The 19,772-nt window shown below is 39.2% G+C and overlaps 1 protein-coding gene across 20 annotated transcripts in view; it reads left to right on the top strand.

Annotated features, from left to right (window-relative positions):
- The window catches only part of FOXP1 (forkhead box P1), a 935,659-nt gene that overhangs the window by 904,824 nt on the left and 11,063 nt on the right, over positions 1-19,772 (top strand). For all 20 annotated transcript variants that reach the window (XM_078661367.1, XM_078661363.1, XM_078661364.1 and 17 more), the window contains 4 exons: positions 3,773-3,894; positions 8,369-8,441; positions 10,909-10,956; positions 13,395-13,561. In XM_078661367.1, the coding sequence (XP_078517493.1) occupies positions 3,773-3,894; positions 8,369-8,441; positions 10,909-10,956; positions 13,395-13,561 (410 nt within the window). The remainder of the gene's footprint in view (positions 1-3,772; positions 3,895-8,368; positions 8,442-10,908; positions 10,957-13,394; positions 13,562-19,772) is intronic.

Raw genomic sequence — 19,772 nt, 5'->3', positions numbered from 1 at the left:
ATTTGAATAACCATAATCCCAATACAATGCATGTCTACTCAGACAAGAATAACATTGCCTGTTGTGGTCAAACACATGATCAGGTGGATCCTGGATAATAGAAGACTGACCATCGGGATTGGTCATTAGTACCTGCAAAGCCAATAAAAACTAGTTTCATCTGCCCACATGCATTATATGAGTTACAAGTTACTTTTTTTTCTTTGTTGGTCACACCTAGACCCTTAGCCATGATTAATTTCACGTGCCAAAAAATTCTCTGCTTACAGTGGCAGCATCCTCTTCAATTTTTGTGAAATTCTATTCCTGATTCGCGGAAATTTACTTTTATTTGCATTCTAAAAGAACAACTTTATATGAGTTGTCTGTGACCTTTTTATAACACATCTTTTCCACTTTTAAGTCTGCTTTGAAGCTCGAGCATTTGTTACCCCCAGTAAGTCCCACACAGCAGGATTGCTGAGTTCTGATAGCAGGCCACGCCCCCTTTCTCCACAAGTCTGCAAACGCGCCTCCTTGCACGCTATTCGTTGGGGGATGACGTCCCCCTCACTGCTGGGGGTCCTTAGGGGCCAACTAGACCACCTGTTACCTCCAGTAAGATTGCTGAGAGGTGGTCACTGGCCACACCCCCCTTTCTCCACCAATCTGCAAACACGCCTCCTGGCGCGCTCTTGGTTGGGGGATGAAGTCCCCTTGCTTCTTGAGGGTCCCTGGGGGCCCGATTCCTGCAAGAGCCGGCATGGCTTTTTAACTCCCAGGGAGCTGCTAACATGCAGCTCCCTGAGGTAAAAAACAAAGTGTACTCGCTTTGAACAAGCGAGAGACAAGTGCTCTTGCTTGTTCAAAGCAAGCACACTGTTTGCTATGGGATGGCAGAAGCACCCCATAGCAAACTGCAAAGGGTGGGCCCCCCAGGACATTGTGGAGCCACCCCTGGAGGGTGGGGGTTCCCAGGGCCATTCATGGCTCCAGGAGCGAGTCTCCCCTCTCAGTTGTAAGTAGCCCCGGGAGGTGAGCCCCCCACACATTATTTTCAACATTTTCAACATAGCCCTGGGGAGGTGGTGGTCCCCAGGTGGTGGTCCCCAGGGCTGTGTGGGGTTGGGGGGGGCATTAGAACCCACGCCTAATTATATACTTAGCCCCGGGGGAGTGGAGGCCCCCCACATTGAGTGAAAAAGCCCCTGGGAGGTGGCAGTCCTCAGGGCTGCGGGGGCCCACGTGGGCCTGGCATCACCTTTTTTCATTGCCCGTGAGAGCCAACCTGGGCCTAAAGGAAACAAAGTGCGGGATCCTGTGCTTTATTTATTTATTATACTAATTTTATGCCGGATTTGTGGATCAAACGCTAATTGCGCTGAAAAAAATTAAAATGCTTTTTTAGCCCCTGGGGGTCTCGGTGGGATACTCTAAGCAGGCCTAGGGGGTCTGTGTAATTCTATCTGCCCCCTTTTCTTAATTTGTAATGTTTTTAACGTTTTTCCTTGTGACTTGGTTCAACCGAGTCACAAGATGGTTGCCAACACTTCCTGGTTTGAAGTGTTGGCAGCCAATAAGATCTCAGGCTCGAGATTAGGTTGGTTCGCGGATCCTCTGCGGCCATATTTATATATCTGAGAAATGTTTACATTTCTCAGGAACTACTTAATCAATTTACACCATTTAATAAAAAGAGTGCATTCCAGACCAAGAGCTACCGGTCTGCCAAATTTGGTGTAATTCTGTTCAGCAGTTCATGTTGTAGCTGCGTCAAGAGTGTCCTATGGAAATTAACATGGAGAAAAAGCATTTTGTCCCCCCCTCTTTTTCTCGGGCCCCGCTTGATGGATCACCGCGAAATTTTCAAGACCGCAGCTAAAGTGAGTGGGCCATTAGTTTTGAACATTTTGTGAAAGATTTGTCAAACGACGCCAAAGATATTGGCAAAAGAATAAACACTTTTTGAATAGAAACAAGGTCCTAACTAGAACTACCTACTGGCGACCGCCAGTAGGTGTGTGTGTGTGTGTGTGTATATGTATATATATATATATATATATATATATATATATATATTCGAAAAGTGGCACAATTTAGTCAGTCCACCATGCAGCGGCACAAATGGAAAGGGATGATTCCAGACTCTTCAGGATGCTTGACAAAAACGGTCTTTTATTTTTCTTGTAAATTTTGTAATGAAGGTGTCAAATGTGAGTGGTCCACAACAATGCAAAAGATAACCTAACCGACTCGTTTCTGCAACCGCCTTCAACTGGGTCTATACATTTATACATACATCATAGAATCCCATTATGTCCGCTTTACAGCCCTTGATCAAAGAGGCAAATATATTGGTCGTCAATGCTATAGACTTTTAGCTTCTAGTCCCTACTGCCTTAAACCAAATCTACAAGAGGTCAGCTTCTTTTCCTGCAACCAGCCTTCTTCACTTATATGAAGGGGCTGGGCTCAACAAATGCAAAAATATTGGTGTGCAAGTTGCGTTGCCATCATCACTGCTTTCCCCTACAGCTGTTTTGATTATGCTACTCCTGCAGGCAGGATGATCCATGTCTCACCTCGGTGTTCTCTAATTAAATAGATGCCCTCTACCACAATACATTTCTCCTTAACAGACCTCTTCCAATCCAGCCCGTGTGCCAGGAATGCTTTACATTATGGGACTGAATTTCAATTTCAGATATTGAACTTGAGCAATGATGCATTGTTAGAGCATCTTATTTCTTTCCGTGCCATTCTGTGACTTGTGGCTGTGGACGTGTCACTCACTCTCCTGTTAGGTGGCATCAGCTCTTACCAAAAAACAACAGTGTGTTGGGATATATGAGTCTCCCATAGTTATGCCTCACAGATGGACATATGGTAATCATAGACATGGCTATTGTTTTCATTTGTTTTAGAGCCTCATTGTACCATAGAGGTGGGATCACTATACTGCAGACCCAGCCTGAGCTCACAGTACTGCACACTCAGCCCATTACTCCTGTATTTGCTTGAATGTTGTTTCTGTGTTAATTTCAAGCAAAGATGAGCAACAGGAAAACTTTAGTGTCATATGTCCATCTAGGTCCAACCTATGTTTGGAATCGCAACCTTAAATTTAGGGTGAGCTGCCATCGAAGTTGGTGGCTTCTACTCAGCTGCTGACCATTTAATTATTAATGTTTGCTCTAAGCCCATTGTAATTTATTACAGTGATGTATGACCTTTAGATTTTCCATTGACCATACACGAAAGATATCATTCAATGTCCTAAGATCTTCAATTAGTGACTTTCGTCCACACGTCTCATAATCTCCCACTTGTGCAGACATAGGGATATTTTCATATTCTGTATCATTCAGGTAGCAGAATGGCACTGAGATTGAAAATGTCACACACATCCTTTAAAGTAGACAGTATGGTTCACTACAAAAAATGGACATGTATTATTTTGCTCTTTTCTAAATGTAAGAATATTAAAGTGTGCAGTTTTTGCCAGTGAAATAAATTTCCTTACGCTAATTTCACATCTGTGTGTGCATGCATGTGTGCGCGTGTGTGTGTGTGTGTGTGTGCGGGCATGCATGTGTGCGTGTGTGTGTGTGACTGCATGCACTAAAAGTTTACACTCTGGTTTATATTTAATAGCCCGTTCTGTTACCTTTGGAAAAGGACTGACAATATTGCATGCAAACACTGTTGAAAAGATATCTGATGTTCTTGCAAATTGACTAGTTTTTTCTTACAGAAAGTGTTGAATGTTTTCTTTTTTTCATACCTGCTGCAGAATGCAGTGCGCCATAATCTTAGCCTTCACAAGTGTTTTGTGCGAGTAGAAAACGTAAAAGGGGCGGTTTGGACAGTGGATGAACTAGAATTCCAAAAAAGAAGGCCACAAAAGATCAGTGGGTATGTCCACCCTGTTTGAACCTCTTAGCCTAGCATGGATCATGCTCACGTTCAACTTAACATAGAGGCTTGTGGCTGCTAGATGGTGTTAGCAAAAAGGTGGCTTCATGTCTGCAATTGGGAAAAAAGGCATCTCATTAGTGTTTGTGCATCATTGCCTCCCTTGTCCCTGCTTGCTTGGTGTCTGTTGCATCACATGCTCATAGTTTCTAGGCGGCAGTGCATTTAACCCGCACAAACCATTTGCTTATTCTTATTGCATTTTATTTTCTCCCCTACTGCCTGTTTGGTGTCTGTTCTGTGTCTGATTCCCTTACCCCTTTGTTTTCATTTCCATCTTCTTTGCTGCTTGTTTGTCCCAGGGTGCCATTCGCACCAACCTTTCGCTGCATAAGTGCTTTATCAGAGTAGAGGATGAGTTTGGGTCCTTTTGGACTGTTGATGATGAAGAGTTTAAGCGTGGCCGCCATGTTCAACGAGGCCGTCCTCGCAAATACTGCCCTGATGAACACTTTGACGAGCTTGCTGCACAGTAAGAGCTTTTACTTGCTTTGATTTAGTTTTGTCTGCTACCATGTGCTTTGCTTTTGCATGATTGGTTTTGTTTTCTCATCACATTTGCTTCAGTGTTTCACCATATTATCGTCTCTACAAATGACAGATATGTACGTATAGTAATTGTATTTGAGAGCATTAATAGTAGCCTGTATGTCTTTACTTGTTAATGTGAATATCCTCTGAATGCTTTGCTCTGTTTTTGGATTACATTATTTGTGCAGAACTGTAGAAAACACTGATTCATATACTTTAAGGAAAAAACTTCACTAAATGTTGTAGTCCTATAAGACAATTAATAATACATACATCAAAACATAAAATAGTAACTAAAACAAAAACATAAAATAGTAATTAAATTTAGCAGTCACCACAAACGTAAGTGTATTGAGGCTTAATGAATCCAGTTATCATTTTCAACTGAGTGGCACTTCTTTATATGACTTCAGACAAAAAAATTCTAACTTGGCTTGCCCAAATTTGAAACTTTGACATACTGTGTACAGATATTCCTCTGCCTTTTTTACTCCACCCACTCACATTCGCATCGCAAACTAAATATTAAAAATGTATATAATTAAAGACCGTGACACCATAACAATTTTAGGGGTGTAATCGGAACAAAGGGGCTGATTCCTAAAGCAAGATATGTGGACTTTGGAGTACATATTATGTATTTTGTGTAATTAAATCTGAAAACTTCAGTTTATTTGCCATGAAACCTCTTTTTAAACCAATAAAGAGAATGTGATTATGTTGCCCGTTACATCCTTGATAATTGTACCACTTTTGGACCAGTTATTCAGTAGTTAATGTGAGGGCTTTCTTCAGTCCAAGAAATATCGTCATGTAAAACTTCACCAGAAAATGCACTTATTTAGGTGTCTTGGTGAGTTTGTGTGGTAATATGTGCTCTAGCACTATCTCATATAAAAGGATTTCTTGAAGTAGAAAGGATAATATAAAGCATAGACTAATATCATGTTTGATATTTGTTGTGGTAATTGGTAGTACACTGCTTCTACAAGCAGTTTGAATGCTAATAGCACTCGTAATGACAGGTAGTAAAGGTACTTGTGGTAGTTGTAGTACTACTACAGAAGTACGATTATTTGTTGAAATAGTAATTGTAATAAAGTATCTATACCAGTAGCAATGGTATTAATGTTCTATTGTGTATTAGTGCTACCACTAGCAGTCCTAGTTCTTGTAGATTTCCCCTATTAGAAATATTGTATTAGTAGAGCAACTAGTAGTAACACTAGAAGTGGTATTAGATCAACTAGCAGTGGTACTGTTAGTTAAAGTGCTACTGGTAGTAGTACAGACAACATTTGCATTTCTATCTGCCGAAGCTGGGAGCTATAGTTTATTATTGCTATAAGCACTATTGCCAAACGTTTTATCAACCTCTATATTGGTCAACTTGCAGCAGTGTTAGTCAATGTAACCTTTTATTGAGCTACAGTATTCTCAAAATGATCTGTTTCTAAAGAATCACTGGTCTTGGCTAAAGGAGGCTGTACTTTGTACTTGTCTTCTTGTTACCTGAAATGCAATTCTTCTATTTTCCATTCTAGAAAAGCTAGTTAGAACAATTAAATTACACCCAGCATCATTTAAACTACTTGTTTATGATACAAAGGTCCCTTAAAGAACATTAATGCTTCATCTTGAACCCATTCTAAGGGATAAACCCTTATAGATATATTTAGATAATACCTCAAAAGGAAGTACATTGCACCACATGGTGCAGGAGTATTTCGAGACACATGTATTAAGCATTATTGCAGTCGGAAGCTGCTGATCGGTCCGTTTTCAAGCTCAAAAATGCTTTTACATGTGTATGAAACACAAATTGCGATTCGGTAGCACATTACCGAGTCGCACTTTGCGTTTTGATTCAGTATTTGGAAGAGGTGTTTTTAGGGAGTCCCTTTCAAATACTGAATCCAAATGGGATCTATGAATGTTTTGTGACCAAATTACGGTCTCAAAACATTCATGTTTTTCCGACTCCTTGAAGGAGTCAAAACATTCATATTTTTCCAACTCCTTGAAGGAGGTGGTAACCCATTCGCAAATGGGATAGAGTCCCCAGGGGGCCCCTTCCCATTTGAGAATGTAAAAAAATAATTGAAAGATTTTTTTAATCTTAAAAAATGAAACTGCAAAGTTTCATTTCTTTCTTTTTAAATGCATCCCGTTTTCCTTTGGGCGTGACTGGAATTCCCCCGCTGGCCGTCCGACACACATAACACACATGTCGACTGTGACGTTGGACAGCCGGGGGCCGTCTGACGGATGCATGCAAGGGGTTAAGGAATACGGGCTGCGTTTGAAAACAAAAAAGACTGCTTTATACAAAAGCAATCGCAGACATGGTGGTCTGCTAACCTCAACAGGCCACCATCCCTGTGATGGAGTAGATTCCTAATGGCTTGCAAATTGCGACTTACCTCATTAATATGCATGAGGTAGATCTATTTGCGATCCATTGACAATCGCTAATGAAACTTATAAGAGTTTCATACATTAGGATTAACGATTAACTAATTGCGATTTGGAGAAAATCGCAATTAGGTAATCGCTACTTTTAATAATGGTTCATGTTCCTCTTCATTTCTTAACCTTGGTGAAACGAAGAGCAAATTGGTAAGCTATAAGATATACTGTTTCAAACAACTATTATTTCTGCAAATTCTAAAGGGGTGCATTTAAACATTGAGCACAAGTTCTAACTGCTTCAAGTAGTTTATTTGATGGCATGTGATCTGTACTGAAACCGATTGAAGTTGCGGAAGTAACTTTTAACATAACACTTGTGTCCAAACCTGTGTCAGACATTTAATGTGACTGTGTTGCCCTTAAGGAAACACCTTAATGCATTCTACCCATACGTGCCAAAAGAAGGAACCATAGACCACCCATATGTCTTGGTAAGCATCATCAATAACTGAGGCATTGAAATACTAAACATTTGGTAAATGTTCTCCTTATCTACATAAACTCCCAAACTACTGATGCCACTTTTTGACAACTGTAAAAAATAAAAGATTTTGTAGGGCCATCACAGTCTCTGTTATAGAAATTACAATTTTGTAAATTATGAACATAAACTGCCACTAAACTTATATTTCATAACAGTAATAAAGAAAAACAAATAACACCAAACTTGACATATTGAGCCAATTGAACACCACTTACCTTTGTAAACATTTCAATGCATACTCTTGTCATCGAACGTTTTGATTATGAAGAAGTAAGCACATAAAAATCACCTTTTCTATTCCATGCGATCACGGCATGAAAATAGTAAAAATCTATTGAGGTAGCTGTACCAGAGAGCAGATATAAATTACATTAACTCATTCATCTAACCTACTGAAATAGAAATCAATAATATCTGAGCTAAGCCAATATGTTATTTAATGTGCGTATACAGATTGCCTTACTTTGTAGTAACTGTAGTAAATTCTACTTAATGCCTACAGAGAGGACAGATACTGGTATGTAATCTTAAATATACCGTTTTTATTTCAAATATTATTTAGCATTGAATGGTCAGCATTGCAGTTCTTTATTTTAGATTGATATTTGGAGGCAGATAAGATGTCATGTTTTAATATTATGAATTAAGCTAGGGATGAACACCCACTTATATCCAGTTGAACATTAAGAGGTGTGGGGTAACAACTATAAGTTAACACTGTATTATGATGCTTGACTAACTTGGAACTAGGAGGAATACTATAATCCTCCTTTAAGCTGACTAATGTATAGGGTTACATTTCTGGGGCTTTTTTGTCTAAATGTTAAAAGTGTACAGATATTGTAAGGCTATACAGAATGAAGTTAGTAAAGCATGAACTATGGTGTATGACAGATTTAACTCCTCCTTTTCATATATTTTATGCAGTAGCCCATCTCTTATTAAAAACATACAGACCGGCCATGCCTACTGCAGTACGCCTCTCAATGCTGCTTTACAGGTAAGATAATAAATGCACCAAATGATCCACAGATGCTTTTGTCTTCTCCATGCATTTCAAAATATATTAGCCCTTTTCTAATTGCATATTAAATTTTAATCCTGTCAAAGTTTTTTCTTAAGTGCATAAAGCATCATAGTCCCTGGAGGCATACACATATCTGGCTTCTTCAGCATTAGCTAGTTGCTTCACATTTTGAATATAGAGGCAAAAAAAATTAAAAGTTCACATATTAATATTTATCAGTAGTATCATAATTTCCATACTCTTATTTCTGAATTTCACTTGCGGCAAAAATTCAGAAAGTGTAATTACTCTAGCACAGCTATTAATGTGTTGAATGATAGAATATTGTATCACATAACCTTCTGTTGTTAACAGCATTAAAAAGGCAGCATATTTTTTTCATTTTTTTAAATGTGGCTAGTGGTACAAAACACAAAGAAACACATTTGAAAGCAAAGTGAACTTCTGCTTGCTATATGATGCGGAACTCAAAATATAATTTACAGACATCCATCTCTCATGGGCGGGTTACGAAACGCTCCTCGCGGTATTATGAGTGCTCTCTCATAGCTGGGACAGTTAAATAGTCACTATTGAGGAAAAACATTACGTTCTAGGAATTATCTTCTTTGAGGTCTTGTTATTTAATCTGCTTCTTTGCATATTTCAATGTGAATAGGGATGTATGGATGAATGAAAGATAAATCATTGAATGAGTATGTTTAAGTTAGACTAGGTTTTGGGGGTATTCAGGGTAATTACGCACTAATTGGCCACATGTGGGGAAGAAATAAGCACAAAACAAAGCCTCAAAAAGACGTACCTTTTCATACAGAAAACTATAAATGGTGTCTCCCGAGCAGGAGAATTTATGAGAATTGAAAGAAAGATTATAATATTCGCAATAACGTTTATATCTATAGAATCTCTTTATTTTTTGTTTAAAATGATGTATATATTCTTGTCCCTAACTCCAGGAGTAGTACCTTATGCAGTGGTAATCTTAGGATTTATATTATTAATAGAAACAGCTTGGACTAACTTATGGCAACTGTTATACTACTGCATTTATTACTATATTAATATTACCAGGCTTCTACTAGTGTTTACCTGTCACAGATTGCACATTATTTAATGTGGTATTATCGCAATGTAATTGGGGTATTACATAATCAGTTAAATCTAAGATAATTGCAGGTGTTTGTACTACTGTGGTCACCACGTATTTTACCATAAACATGGGCAACTTCAATGAGACCACGTGCTTTCTTCAGCCGCTGTAAGCTAGGCCAAATCATTTGTGACCTAAGGTTGATCTTTTCCCTGAGATTGCTGGAAGAAAAGCATTTCTTTCAAGCTTGGTTTTTAAATTTGTATTTCTTTAGTTTAGCTGTTCAGCGGCCCCTCCTTTTTTCACTGATTGGTAATGTCATTTTTAGTCACAGGAATGTTTTCTTGGTTGCTGAAAAAGAATCACCAGTTATTTCTACTGGACAAATCAAACGTTTTATAAAAGTTGAACTATACCTCATATTTTCCCAAAGAAAATAAAACTTAGAAATGCAGCTAAACTACAATTAACCAATGTAAAACGAATTAGGCAATACAGCAAAATGAAAATATTTGGCATTTGTAGTTTTATAATAGCTCCCAAAGGTTGAAGTACATTTTTTCAGATTCATATCAGTTTAAAGGTCACCATTCATTGGGTTCAAAAGTTAGGTGCATATTTATGCATAAGTTTAGCTGCGCATATCGTATGATTTAAGAGTGCAAATTCATATTTGCAATTCACAACACGTGAATTTACACCTGTGTGGTTTAATATTATGTTTCAGTAAATATGCTCACAAGGATCTGGAGTATGGTGAATGCAGATAACTCATGAGTTTTTGACCCGTTTCCTCCTGGGTTGTGGTCATAAGTGTACTCTTGTCAAGTGCATGAGTCTGCTTAGGAGGACTATCCTCAAAATTGGTGGCGGTGTCTGGCAAGGAGTATTTCTAAATGAGAAAAATGTTTCCCCATAGAGAAAAAAAATTCAAATCTTGCTCTCAAAACTGCATTCTCCCATGCACCAATGTAAACTATAAACACTCTTTATGATATGTCTGGAAAGCTCTACCCATCTTTTGAGGACTGCAGCTGGATGTTTTTAGAACTCATGGCAAACAGAATGTCTACACCAAAAGTGGGTCTAAACCTCTAGATGTAACTTTTCAAATGTGTGTTGAGCAACATGATCCTGGTTCCACATGGAGAACATGATAATTGTTAATTCCGTCATTCTATGCATGAATGGAATGGCGTTCCAAACTTGGAATATAAATACTGTTAAATACTGTTTGTCTCTGGTGTTTTTTGTAGACAAGATGGACCTTCTTTAACTCTTTGCTATGTATGTCAATCTCCTTTCCCCTTTAGATTAGGCTCACCTGCTCTCTCCTTTACTTTTGTTTAGGAAATACATCAAAACTTGGTTATTCAAGAAAGCCTTTACAGCAGTTCAGTAAGTTACACTTCCTTTCATCCTCAAGTAGTCATTATGTTGAATTTCGGTATGGGAATTACCGCATTAAATTCCTAACTTGAATTATTGAATTATGCCTGTTTATACAATTTGCATTTCTTTAATGGTGAACTTTTCCAGCCAGTAATGGCTACAGTTATCCTTTGTCCTCAAAGATTGTATTCTTGAAGTTTGTTGAATTATGTCAATAATCACAATCACTTGCATCTTCATTTTTCTTTTTTTCAAAAAAATATTAGGAAACTTATTATTTTGCAAAGCCACTGAAGCAGTTGGTGGGCTAGGTCGGAGTTCAGCCCAATACACCCAACATAATTCCCTTGCCGACAGTATCACTAATAATGATTAGTACTAAAATGCAATGAAATGGAAAGCTCCAAAATGTTATACCAACTAGTGCCTCAACTAATTCCCAAGAATGATCTGTAGAATTTGAAGTGTGGAATATGGCAGTGATGTAACTGCGGTATTAGCTTCATAGGGTGTAGTGCTGTGATGTTGTTATGAATTAGTATCATACATCAGAACCTATTATAAGACACACAGCAATAACCTGAAAGCCTGTTTCAATGAAGCAACTGTAAATGCCATTCGTTAGTTACTTACTGTCCCTTGGGTCTTGTGAAGTGTAATTTTTAAAGGCTGTTCTCTGTTGATTAGTATAAAGCTTGCAAGCACATTTTATATTCATGAGCCTGAAAGGCAAAAATGAAATGATCCCTTATTCCATCAGATTCTGTTAACCGTGTGACTAATTCCAATTAGTATTCATAGCAGGAATAGCAACCACGCTTTATTTCCAAAACATGTGTCATCGTTTGTCATTATTTCAAATTCTTTTTTGTGGTTTCTAAGAACACCTAAAGAAACAGGAGTGCACCGAAAATAGTGCTTGTGAGGCTTGAGACATTACCTAAAAAGTGTTTCTCGTGTTTAGTTAACCTTTTGAGTTAATCAGAAGTGTTTAGTGTATTTAATACGTACACTCACCAATACAGGAAGCCTGAATGTGTATGAAAGGTAACATTAACCAATTTTATGTCTACAAATTAGGGATCTGAAAGTGGAAAGCATAAGATGTCTCCCAGAATTGTCAATTGCTGTTTGCAGACTTTCAGGATCAAGATTTAAATTATTTCCAATTTTATTTGATGCCATCAGCTAATTGCAGGGCATTGTTCTTCGCACAGTACTCTTTTTCTCCTCAGTAAAACTCTGTTTAGTCAGTAAGGTTCATAAACAGGAATAGAAGACTAATATTCGAATAAAATGCCTGATACTCTGTAAAATTCGAGAACATTAGTACTTCTTGGAGCAATTTTAAAAAATTGATATAGCACAGCAAAAGCAAACGACAATATTGAATTGTGGGATCCAAGTGGTGAGTAGTGTGGAAGAAAAAAATAGTTTTAGTCCTGCTTTAATGCATTGCTTCTAGATCAGTGAGCGCACACTAGATCCATAGGGTTAAATAGTAATGTATCTGCATACATATTTAGCAATCTATCAGATTGCATTTCAGCCGAACGTCTTTACACAGAAAGCTTCAAATAGAAGTAGACCCCGTTTTAGAAAAATACCAAATACAATGCTTATGAAATTAACATAAATTGAAGTCTAATTTCTTGTCGGTGTTTGAGCATCTAATTCTTTATCTAGGCTTCACTGAGTACATGTTTAGGAAATATGCCCTTAATAAGGTTGCAAAATATTGAGGCATTATAAAATTTAAAAAGGTTCAACTAGTTAGATTCCATAATTGCATTGTTACTAACTGACCTGTCTGAAAATCCTGGTAGGCTACAGAAAGGTGAAGAGACACTAATAAAACATGTGTGACCATGGGAAGCAGGAGGCAGTCGCAACCGCGCAAATTCAAGATACACTCCACCCCCTGCAGCTTCACCTATATATACATGTATTTAACTAGTTTACATTGAAGTGTGTAGGTAATGTCATAAGTAAAACAGCTACTCCAGGATGGCAATCTTACCAGAACAGTTGGGTGTGCCACCCTTGTTTCCTTTGAGAAACGAGCTGATCCTTGTTTTAAGCAAACAAGTTCCAAGTCTGCTGTGCCATAAATGGCTTTACTTTAGCCCAATAAACCTACAGTTGTTTTTAGATTTGTTTCAGTTGGTATGCAGTGTCACAGAATGGTCATTATTCCAATGTGGCACTTGTTCAACTGAATCTGCATCTGAAAGGGGTTGCCTCCATAACTGCAAAGAGTTTTCATAATAAGCACAATCTACTTAAAGTAAAACAATAGAAATGTGTGAAGGAGAGAATATTAATCTTAATGGTTTCATACAAATACTGTTTCAGTGGCTAAAACAACATTGGTTTGAAAGGAGTAATGTTTTGTAACATTACGGAGATTGATTTGTCATGATAGCTTGCTGTTTCATCTGCAGGCATCGATGGCTGAGAATAGCATACCTCTATACACTACGGCTTCCATGGGAAATCCCACACTGAGCAACTTTGCTAGTGCAATGAGAGAAGAGCTGAATGGAGTGATGGACCATTCGAATAGCACTGAGAGCGACAGCAGTCCCAGCCGCTCTCCCATGCAAGCAATGTAAGTACAGAGGATGGCCTGTTTTTCTATTGAAATTCACATGATTTGAGTCCTTATTTGTAGTTTTCAAGTAGAACCAATGCATTTAACCAGTGTTTAATTTGTATTAGAACATTGGAATGTTGAGCACTCTTCTGATAAAATGGAGTGCCCCGGGCTTCTAATTACCAGTAGAAGCTTGGAGCATCAACATTCCAATGTTTGTTCACAGAGCACAAGGGGATTTTAACCCCCTCGGGCTCCGTGAGGCATTTTTTTTGTGCAAATTAGAACATGGCATACATAACGTGCATTTTTAAAGCGCACGTTTACCCTAAAGGGGCTTTCTGGTGCTGAATAACAGATGCATATTGTTACCCAACTCAATGGTACGTATTTTATCGACCTCCGAAAGGATGAAAGGCTCAGTGGACCCACTGGGAATTGAACCTGTGACCATGAGGTCGAACACAGGCCCCTGTAGTGAATGCATTAGTCCACTAAGCCACCAGACCTGTAATGGAATGTTCTAATAGCCTTCCTTAATGGGCTCTACTGGACATTAAAGGCCGACTCCCTTGTTAAAGGCCCTCACCTTCAACTCAGGCCTTTAACGCTGAAGTGGGCCTTTAATGGCCAGTAGAGCCCGCTACGGTAGGCTCTAACACACTATTAGAACATTGGAATGTTGAGAGCTCTTTTCGAGACAGCAGAGTAGCTTTGGGTGTATAATGGCTGAGATAAGCCCGGAGCTCCAACATTCCAATGTTTGTCTTCATGTTTCTCCTTTTTTAATTTAGAACATACTACCCTCAGAGAATGAAATGTTCAAATAGCTTTACAGCACTTCTTCCTTTGGTTATTCTGCTTGTTAAAGGCCCTCTCTCTCGTTATGGTTCACGGCCTTTAACAACCTGTATAACCTTCAGCAGTGGGCTATAAGACTATAAAAGAATGAGTGCTAGGTGCCGAAACCCCTGCCCAGAAGCCAGCGTCCAACATCATGCCTCTTTAAATCGCTACCAAACACTCTCTGTCCCTTTAGCTCACCCTTGCTGGTTCTTGCTTTCACCGTTTTTCATCTTTCTCTTCCTCCTTCTTTCACCTTTGTGCATTTTGCTGTCTTGCTCTCAGGAAATGTCCCATCAGTAAAATAAGTGACAAAACGTATAAGAGATCAATGCAGTCATTTACAGATTGGCGGATTGCAGAAACATCTTTTGCAGGAATGTCAGGCCACGGTGTTTCTCAGATAAAATTTGCAATAATGTCCCTTTAGGGCTGGGAGTTTTCTCCCAAGAGTTGTGGGAGCTCTGCAGACTTTTCCATCCCTGGGACTGCCATGGGTAACATAATGGCCTCTGACAGAATGGATGCCAGCCGGAATGGCGCCAGAGTGACAGTCCTAAATAGTGCAACACTTTTGACGCCATTGACACAGATTTCGGAACTCCTCGGGTAGCCCAAATATGCAAACTTTTTATATCAGCTGGAGGGGACTTTAGGGGGCTCATCAACACATCTGCCAATTCTAAGCAAATGGCCCGTTTCTTCAGGTCTTCGGCTCCCACCTGTGTGGTAAAAGAAATAGCCAAATTTCACGTTCTGGTATTGGATTAGACCAAAGTTTAGTTTATGATTTAATCAAAAATATATTTGTTGAGTTTAAGTGGTGAACAGCATAGAGAAGTTCAAATATGAACCTGTAGAACACGATTGTGATCTTAGTACCGGGACGCCGTGACTCTGCGTGTCTTTTTGATTCCATGTGTCTGAGATTTATCAAGATCTTCCATGGTTAAGGACATACGGACCCATAGTACAGACTTTTATCTTTATCTTTTACAACATTTCTGTGGATTTGTTGCTTCCCGACATTACGATGGCGTGACAGAGGCAGACATACCTTTTGTAGACTATCTACGCATATGTACAGTTCTGAGAAAAGATTTATAATGGTATTGAAAATTAAGAAGGAATAAGAAATAAAAGGATTGGGACTATTACGTCCAAGGCCAGCATTCTGGGTCCACTCTACGAATTTATTCATGCCATTTTTCGCCCTGAGGAAGTTCCTTTCACAGGAACGAAACGCGTTGGCTGTTGAGTGTTTATTACGAAGAAAAATAAAGAACCTTTTGAAATAAAGTGACTAGACTGTGACTTCATCCCTGGTGCTGCCTCAACTCTTGCATTGAACATTTGGAAACATAAAAGGGGTAATTTACCAACTTTCAAATAACATTAATTGCCTTTATGAAGCAATTGAGTTTCTGTATTACCCACCTTGTTGTCATTTAAACACAGACCACCGTGTTTCAAAAACCTCAGGCGCACCCTTATTTTGCTATAGAAGATTTTCTTTCCTCTCAACTCTTGAGACCCGTAGTAAACTAACGTAGTACTATTTATTATTTATATAGTCTTGAATTAAGCCATTTTTGATGTTCTGCATGATTAATATAGTTTTCATTAAATTCCCTAAAACATAGTCAATACCAGCATTAGGTGTACAGACATTTGTGAAATAAATATATGTTACCACAAGAAGCAATGGGCACTGTTGCACTTTTCAAAATGTGAATTTTACAGGGTCTGCGTTTTTAACAAGCGAAGGTACAGCAGACAGGGATGGAGTGACTCTTGAGAACTTTGTGTCTACAAGTTGTACTGGAACTGAGGTTTTAGCAACGTTAAACCTCAGAGACAACAATTAATGCTGTTGCCAGCAAAAATTGATTCTAGAGTTAGGCAGTCTAGTTTCGAAGGTGTGTCTATGATGCATTTGCAGGTATTTGTCACTTCTCTGCATTAGCTGTCTTAATTGTTAGAATAACTGTACTTTGTGAAGTACACTCAATTGATTGTAACTAGTGCTCCATTAGCATTGCACTAGGGTGTTGGGAATGTGGATCTAAATTTATTCACACATGTAGGCATAGTTGCATGCAGTTTAATTTGCCCCCTTGTTCTGCTTAATTTACCAGACTTCGAAAATGAAGACCTGCATTCAAAAGATAATGCCCCAAATGTGGTAATAAACGGGTCTGAAATAAATGATTCTTTTCCACTGTAAACTTTAAGCTCAGTAAGCCCATATCAGCTATTTGAGTGTTAAGTGGCATACTTTTAATGTTTTACACTTAAGTATGGACAAATTACTCACATTACTAATGTTTTAAACACCTGGTCAGAACGCATATGCTTTGGTCAAGGGAATGGTCCTTATTTCAATATGGAATCCTAGACATTTCTGAGACATTAGCTCATTTCTTTTTTTCACACTTTTAGATATTTGTGGTGATTGGAGTGATGTTTCATTTTCTTGCAATAATCCATGCCGTACATTTGAGGGAGATTCTGAGGTGGCCTTTGAAACAGAGGAGGAGGTATTCCTTTTTCTTTGGGTTCATGGAGATGTGATCTACCTTTATGAGGAATGTGTTTAGGTCTTGGTGTCCTAGTCTTTGTGTATCGCCTAATTCATTTAACTACTAATGTTAAAGCAGTGCAATCCCATTAGAAAAATAATCTGTAAACCGTATGTGATGAGTGCTTTTGCACTCAGGCATCCAGTTACTTTAGTATCGAAAGTTAGTTTTGTAGGAAATATAGTATTGTGATCAGCACTGAATGGTGTAGGGAGTCTCTAGGTAGCCCTCCCAGCAATATAAACCAGAATCTAAATATGCCTGAGGACCCCTATGGAACGGGGCCAAAGGATCCATCTACCAGCAGGTCTTGCTTCCCAATTCAGTGTTCGATTAGTTGCATAAATAGGCTGTTTTGTCTTCAATCTAGGTCCAAGGTTTCCACTTTTACAAATGTCACCATAGTCCCAATGCAATGACTTTGAAATGTTGTCCAGTGTGTTGTATTCCGTTGACAGGAATCGATCAAAAACTTGGTTCTACCCTCATAGAGGGGGTGCTGCAACCTTTTCTTAGTAACTTGAAAGGACATTACATACAGCTTAGTTGATAATAAAAAGGATGAAAGAAGTAACTCCAATGATGAGGAAGTAGTTCCGAAGCCAGAACGTTTTAATCTGTCTTTAAATACCTAGATGGTCACACTTCGGGCAAGTTTAGATTTACCTCACTTTATAATGTAACCATCAGTCTTGGACCTCTTTCTATTTTTGGAGACTACCGTTCACTAGGTTATGGTATGTGCCGACCATTTGCATCAATCTCCTGTGGTGTATGCGAGCTACCACCATTGTTTGCACCTTACTGAAAATCTGCGATCTCAATCAAAGTCCCGTAGTAGCACATGACTAGTATGTATCATTGGAAACAATACACATTACCATGGTCTGTATCTATATAAATGTATGCACATCCCTCCTCTAGATCAGGTTTTATCAGATGATGTTCAATGGGAGCGTCCTCCTACTGTGTGCTTTTGTTTAGAGACTAAGAAACATTATTTGAATGAAGCATTTAAATTGGTGTGGATCTTAAAATCAGCCTGACCACACCCTACCTTTTGCACCATTTTAATGTTGGAGGAACTTTACAAGTGACCAGGTTCTCAAATAAACAAAATTAAATTCTGAAACAATAAAAAAATCTTGTTTCTTGTACTACCTAAAATTCAACCAAATCCGCGTTTTGTTTTATAGAACATCATGTACTTCTATTCATGTAAATAATTGTAAGACATGCCTCATTATTCAGGCACCCTTTGAATTGATGGCCATGCCATAAGAAATTTAGCAGAGGTACACTATGTGAACTGACACTAAAATAGGCCTAGGCGCTTACCAGGTTTGGGGGTAGTATGGTAATAAGCTATGGACACTTTAAAATTATAGAATAGTCCCACTACATATTTATTGTCTGCAAGCACAACTGTGTTGTGTCTTCAGTGAAGGCATCAGCAAACCATAGTACACAAAGTATCAGTCTTGTGTACCCCCCAGCATTGTAGGGTGCTCAGTTCTGTTGTATCCACATTTCCGACTCTATAAGTAACCTTACACCAATATACACCTACAACTATACCCATTTGCACTAAACATTAACTGGCAGCTTTCTCGTTTGGTCAAGTCAGTTTTCTGTCTTAGGGAGGTCAATAAAAAACATAGTGTTGATATGTCAGTTCGTTAGTTTGTGCAAAGGAACATCTTTAATGACAGATGGTGGCCCTTGCTTCCCTAAGGCATCATCGCTTGTAACTAAGAGCTCCGACAGCCGGAAAATTGTTGTCTTAGTTACCTGTCCTGCTGGCAGTCTAAGGCAATTCATTTAGGTATTAAGGGGCACTCTTATGGTTTTGCGGTTAAGTTTAGAGGAATGCATTTTAACATCACTCCGATTCTTGGGTTCGCAATGGACTTGTCCTTTCAGCAGCAGTTTCATTTGTAACATTGTAATGACATTGGCATGAGTGGACAAATGTAAGAACTAGGATTGTATTTTGCTAACAGACAGGGGGAGGTAGGTGGTCTAAATAACAAACTTCCTAATTGGTACCTTTGTAAGAGTATTTCTAAAAATCTAGAGAAGATCTGATTAATAAAATAGGGATATGTCACTTAATTGACTTTTAAGCTTCGGCATTTACAAGATGGTCCATGAAATTCTGTTGATTACCAAATAGTGTAGTCTTATCAGGTCATCTTTTTAGTAACGAGTTATATAGAGTTAAACCTTCATACTTTTTTAGGTCTCGCCTGGCGACCGCAGCGCGAAGCACTGTCGCCAGCGAGATCTATTGCTACTGACTTGCCTCGGAAGGGAGACAAGACAGTGGCACGCGCATGCCGTACTGAAAATGTGAGCGCGCGCTAGCATGCTTTGCGAGCCGTCCCCCTTCCGTCCTCAGCAGCCTCATGCACTTTCACTTTCTATTGTCTCCGTCGGCTGCACGGCGTGAAATACAATACACAAAATTACCAAGGCGTGTCAGCGCACTGGCGCTTAAAATAAAATATGCCCCCGATGGAGTGGCCCGCAATGTGGGACCGCTCAGGACAGGCAGTGCTAGTGCCAGCATGCAGCCCCATTCACCGGGTTGCTGTGCAGAGACTCTTCTCGGTGGCCTGCGCGGGGTTCCCATGCGACGCCCTGCAGGGGCTCCCTCAGCATATGGGAGCCCAGCAGAAACATACCCCGCCTCTCCACTTCACCCTGGCCCCCTCCTGGGACCCGGGACTTCTCAGGACTTCCACTGCTACCGCGGGGCTCTCCCTTCCTCAGGGGAGCCCCGCATGACCAAGCCACAC

The sequence above is a fragment of the Lissotriton helveticus genome, chromosome 9, assembly GCF_964261635.1.
Source record: "Lissotriton helveticus chromosome 9, aLisHel1.1, whole genome shotgun sequence".
Classification (NCBI taxonomy): domain Eukaryota; kingdom Metazoa; phylum Chordata; class Amphibia; order Caudata; family Salamandridae; genus Lissotriton; species Lissotriton helveticus.
The sequence above is the reverse complement of the archived record's forward strand: the minus strand, read 5'-3'. Positions and strand labels throughout refer to the sequence as shown.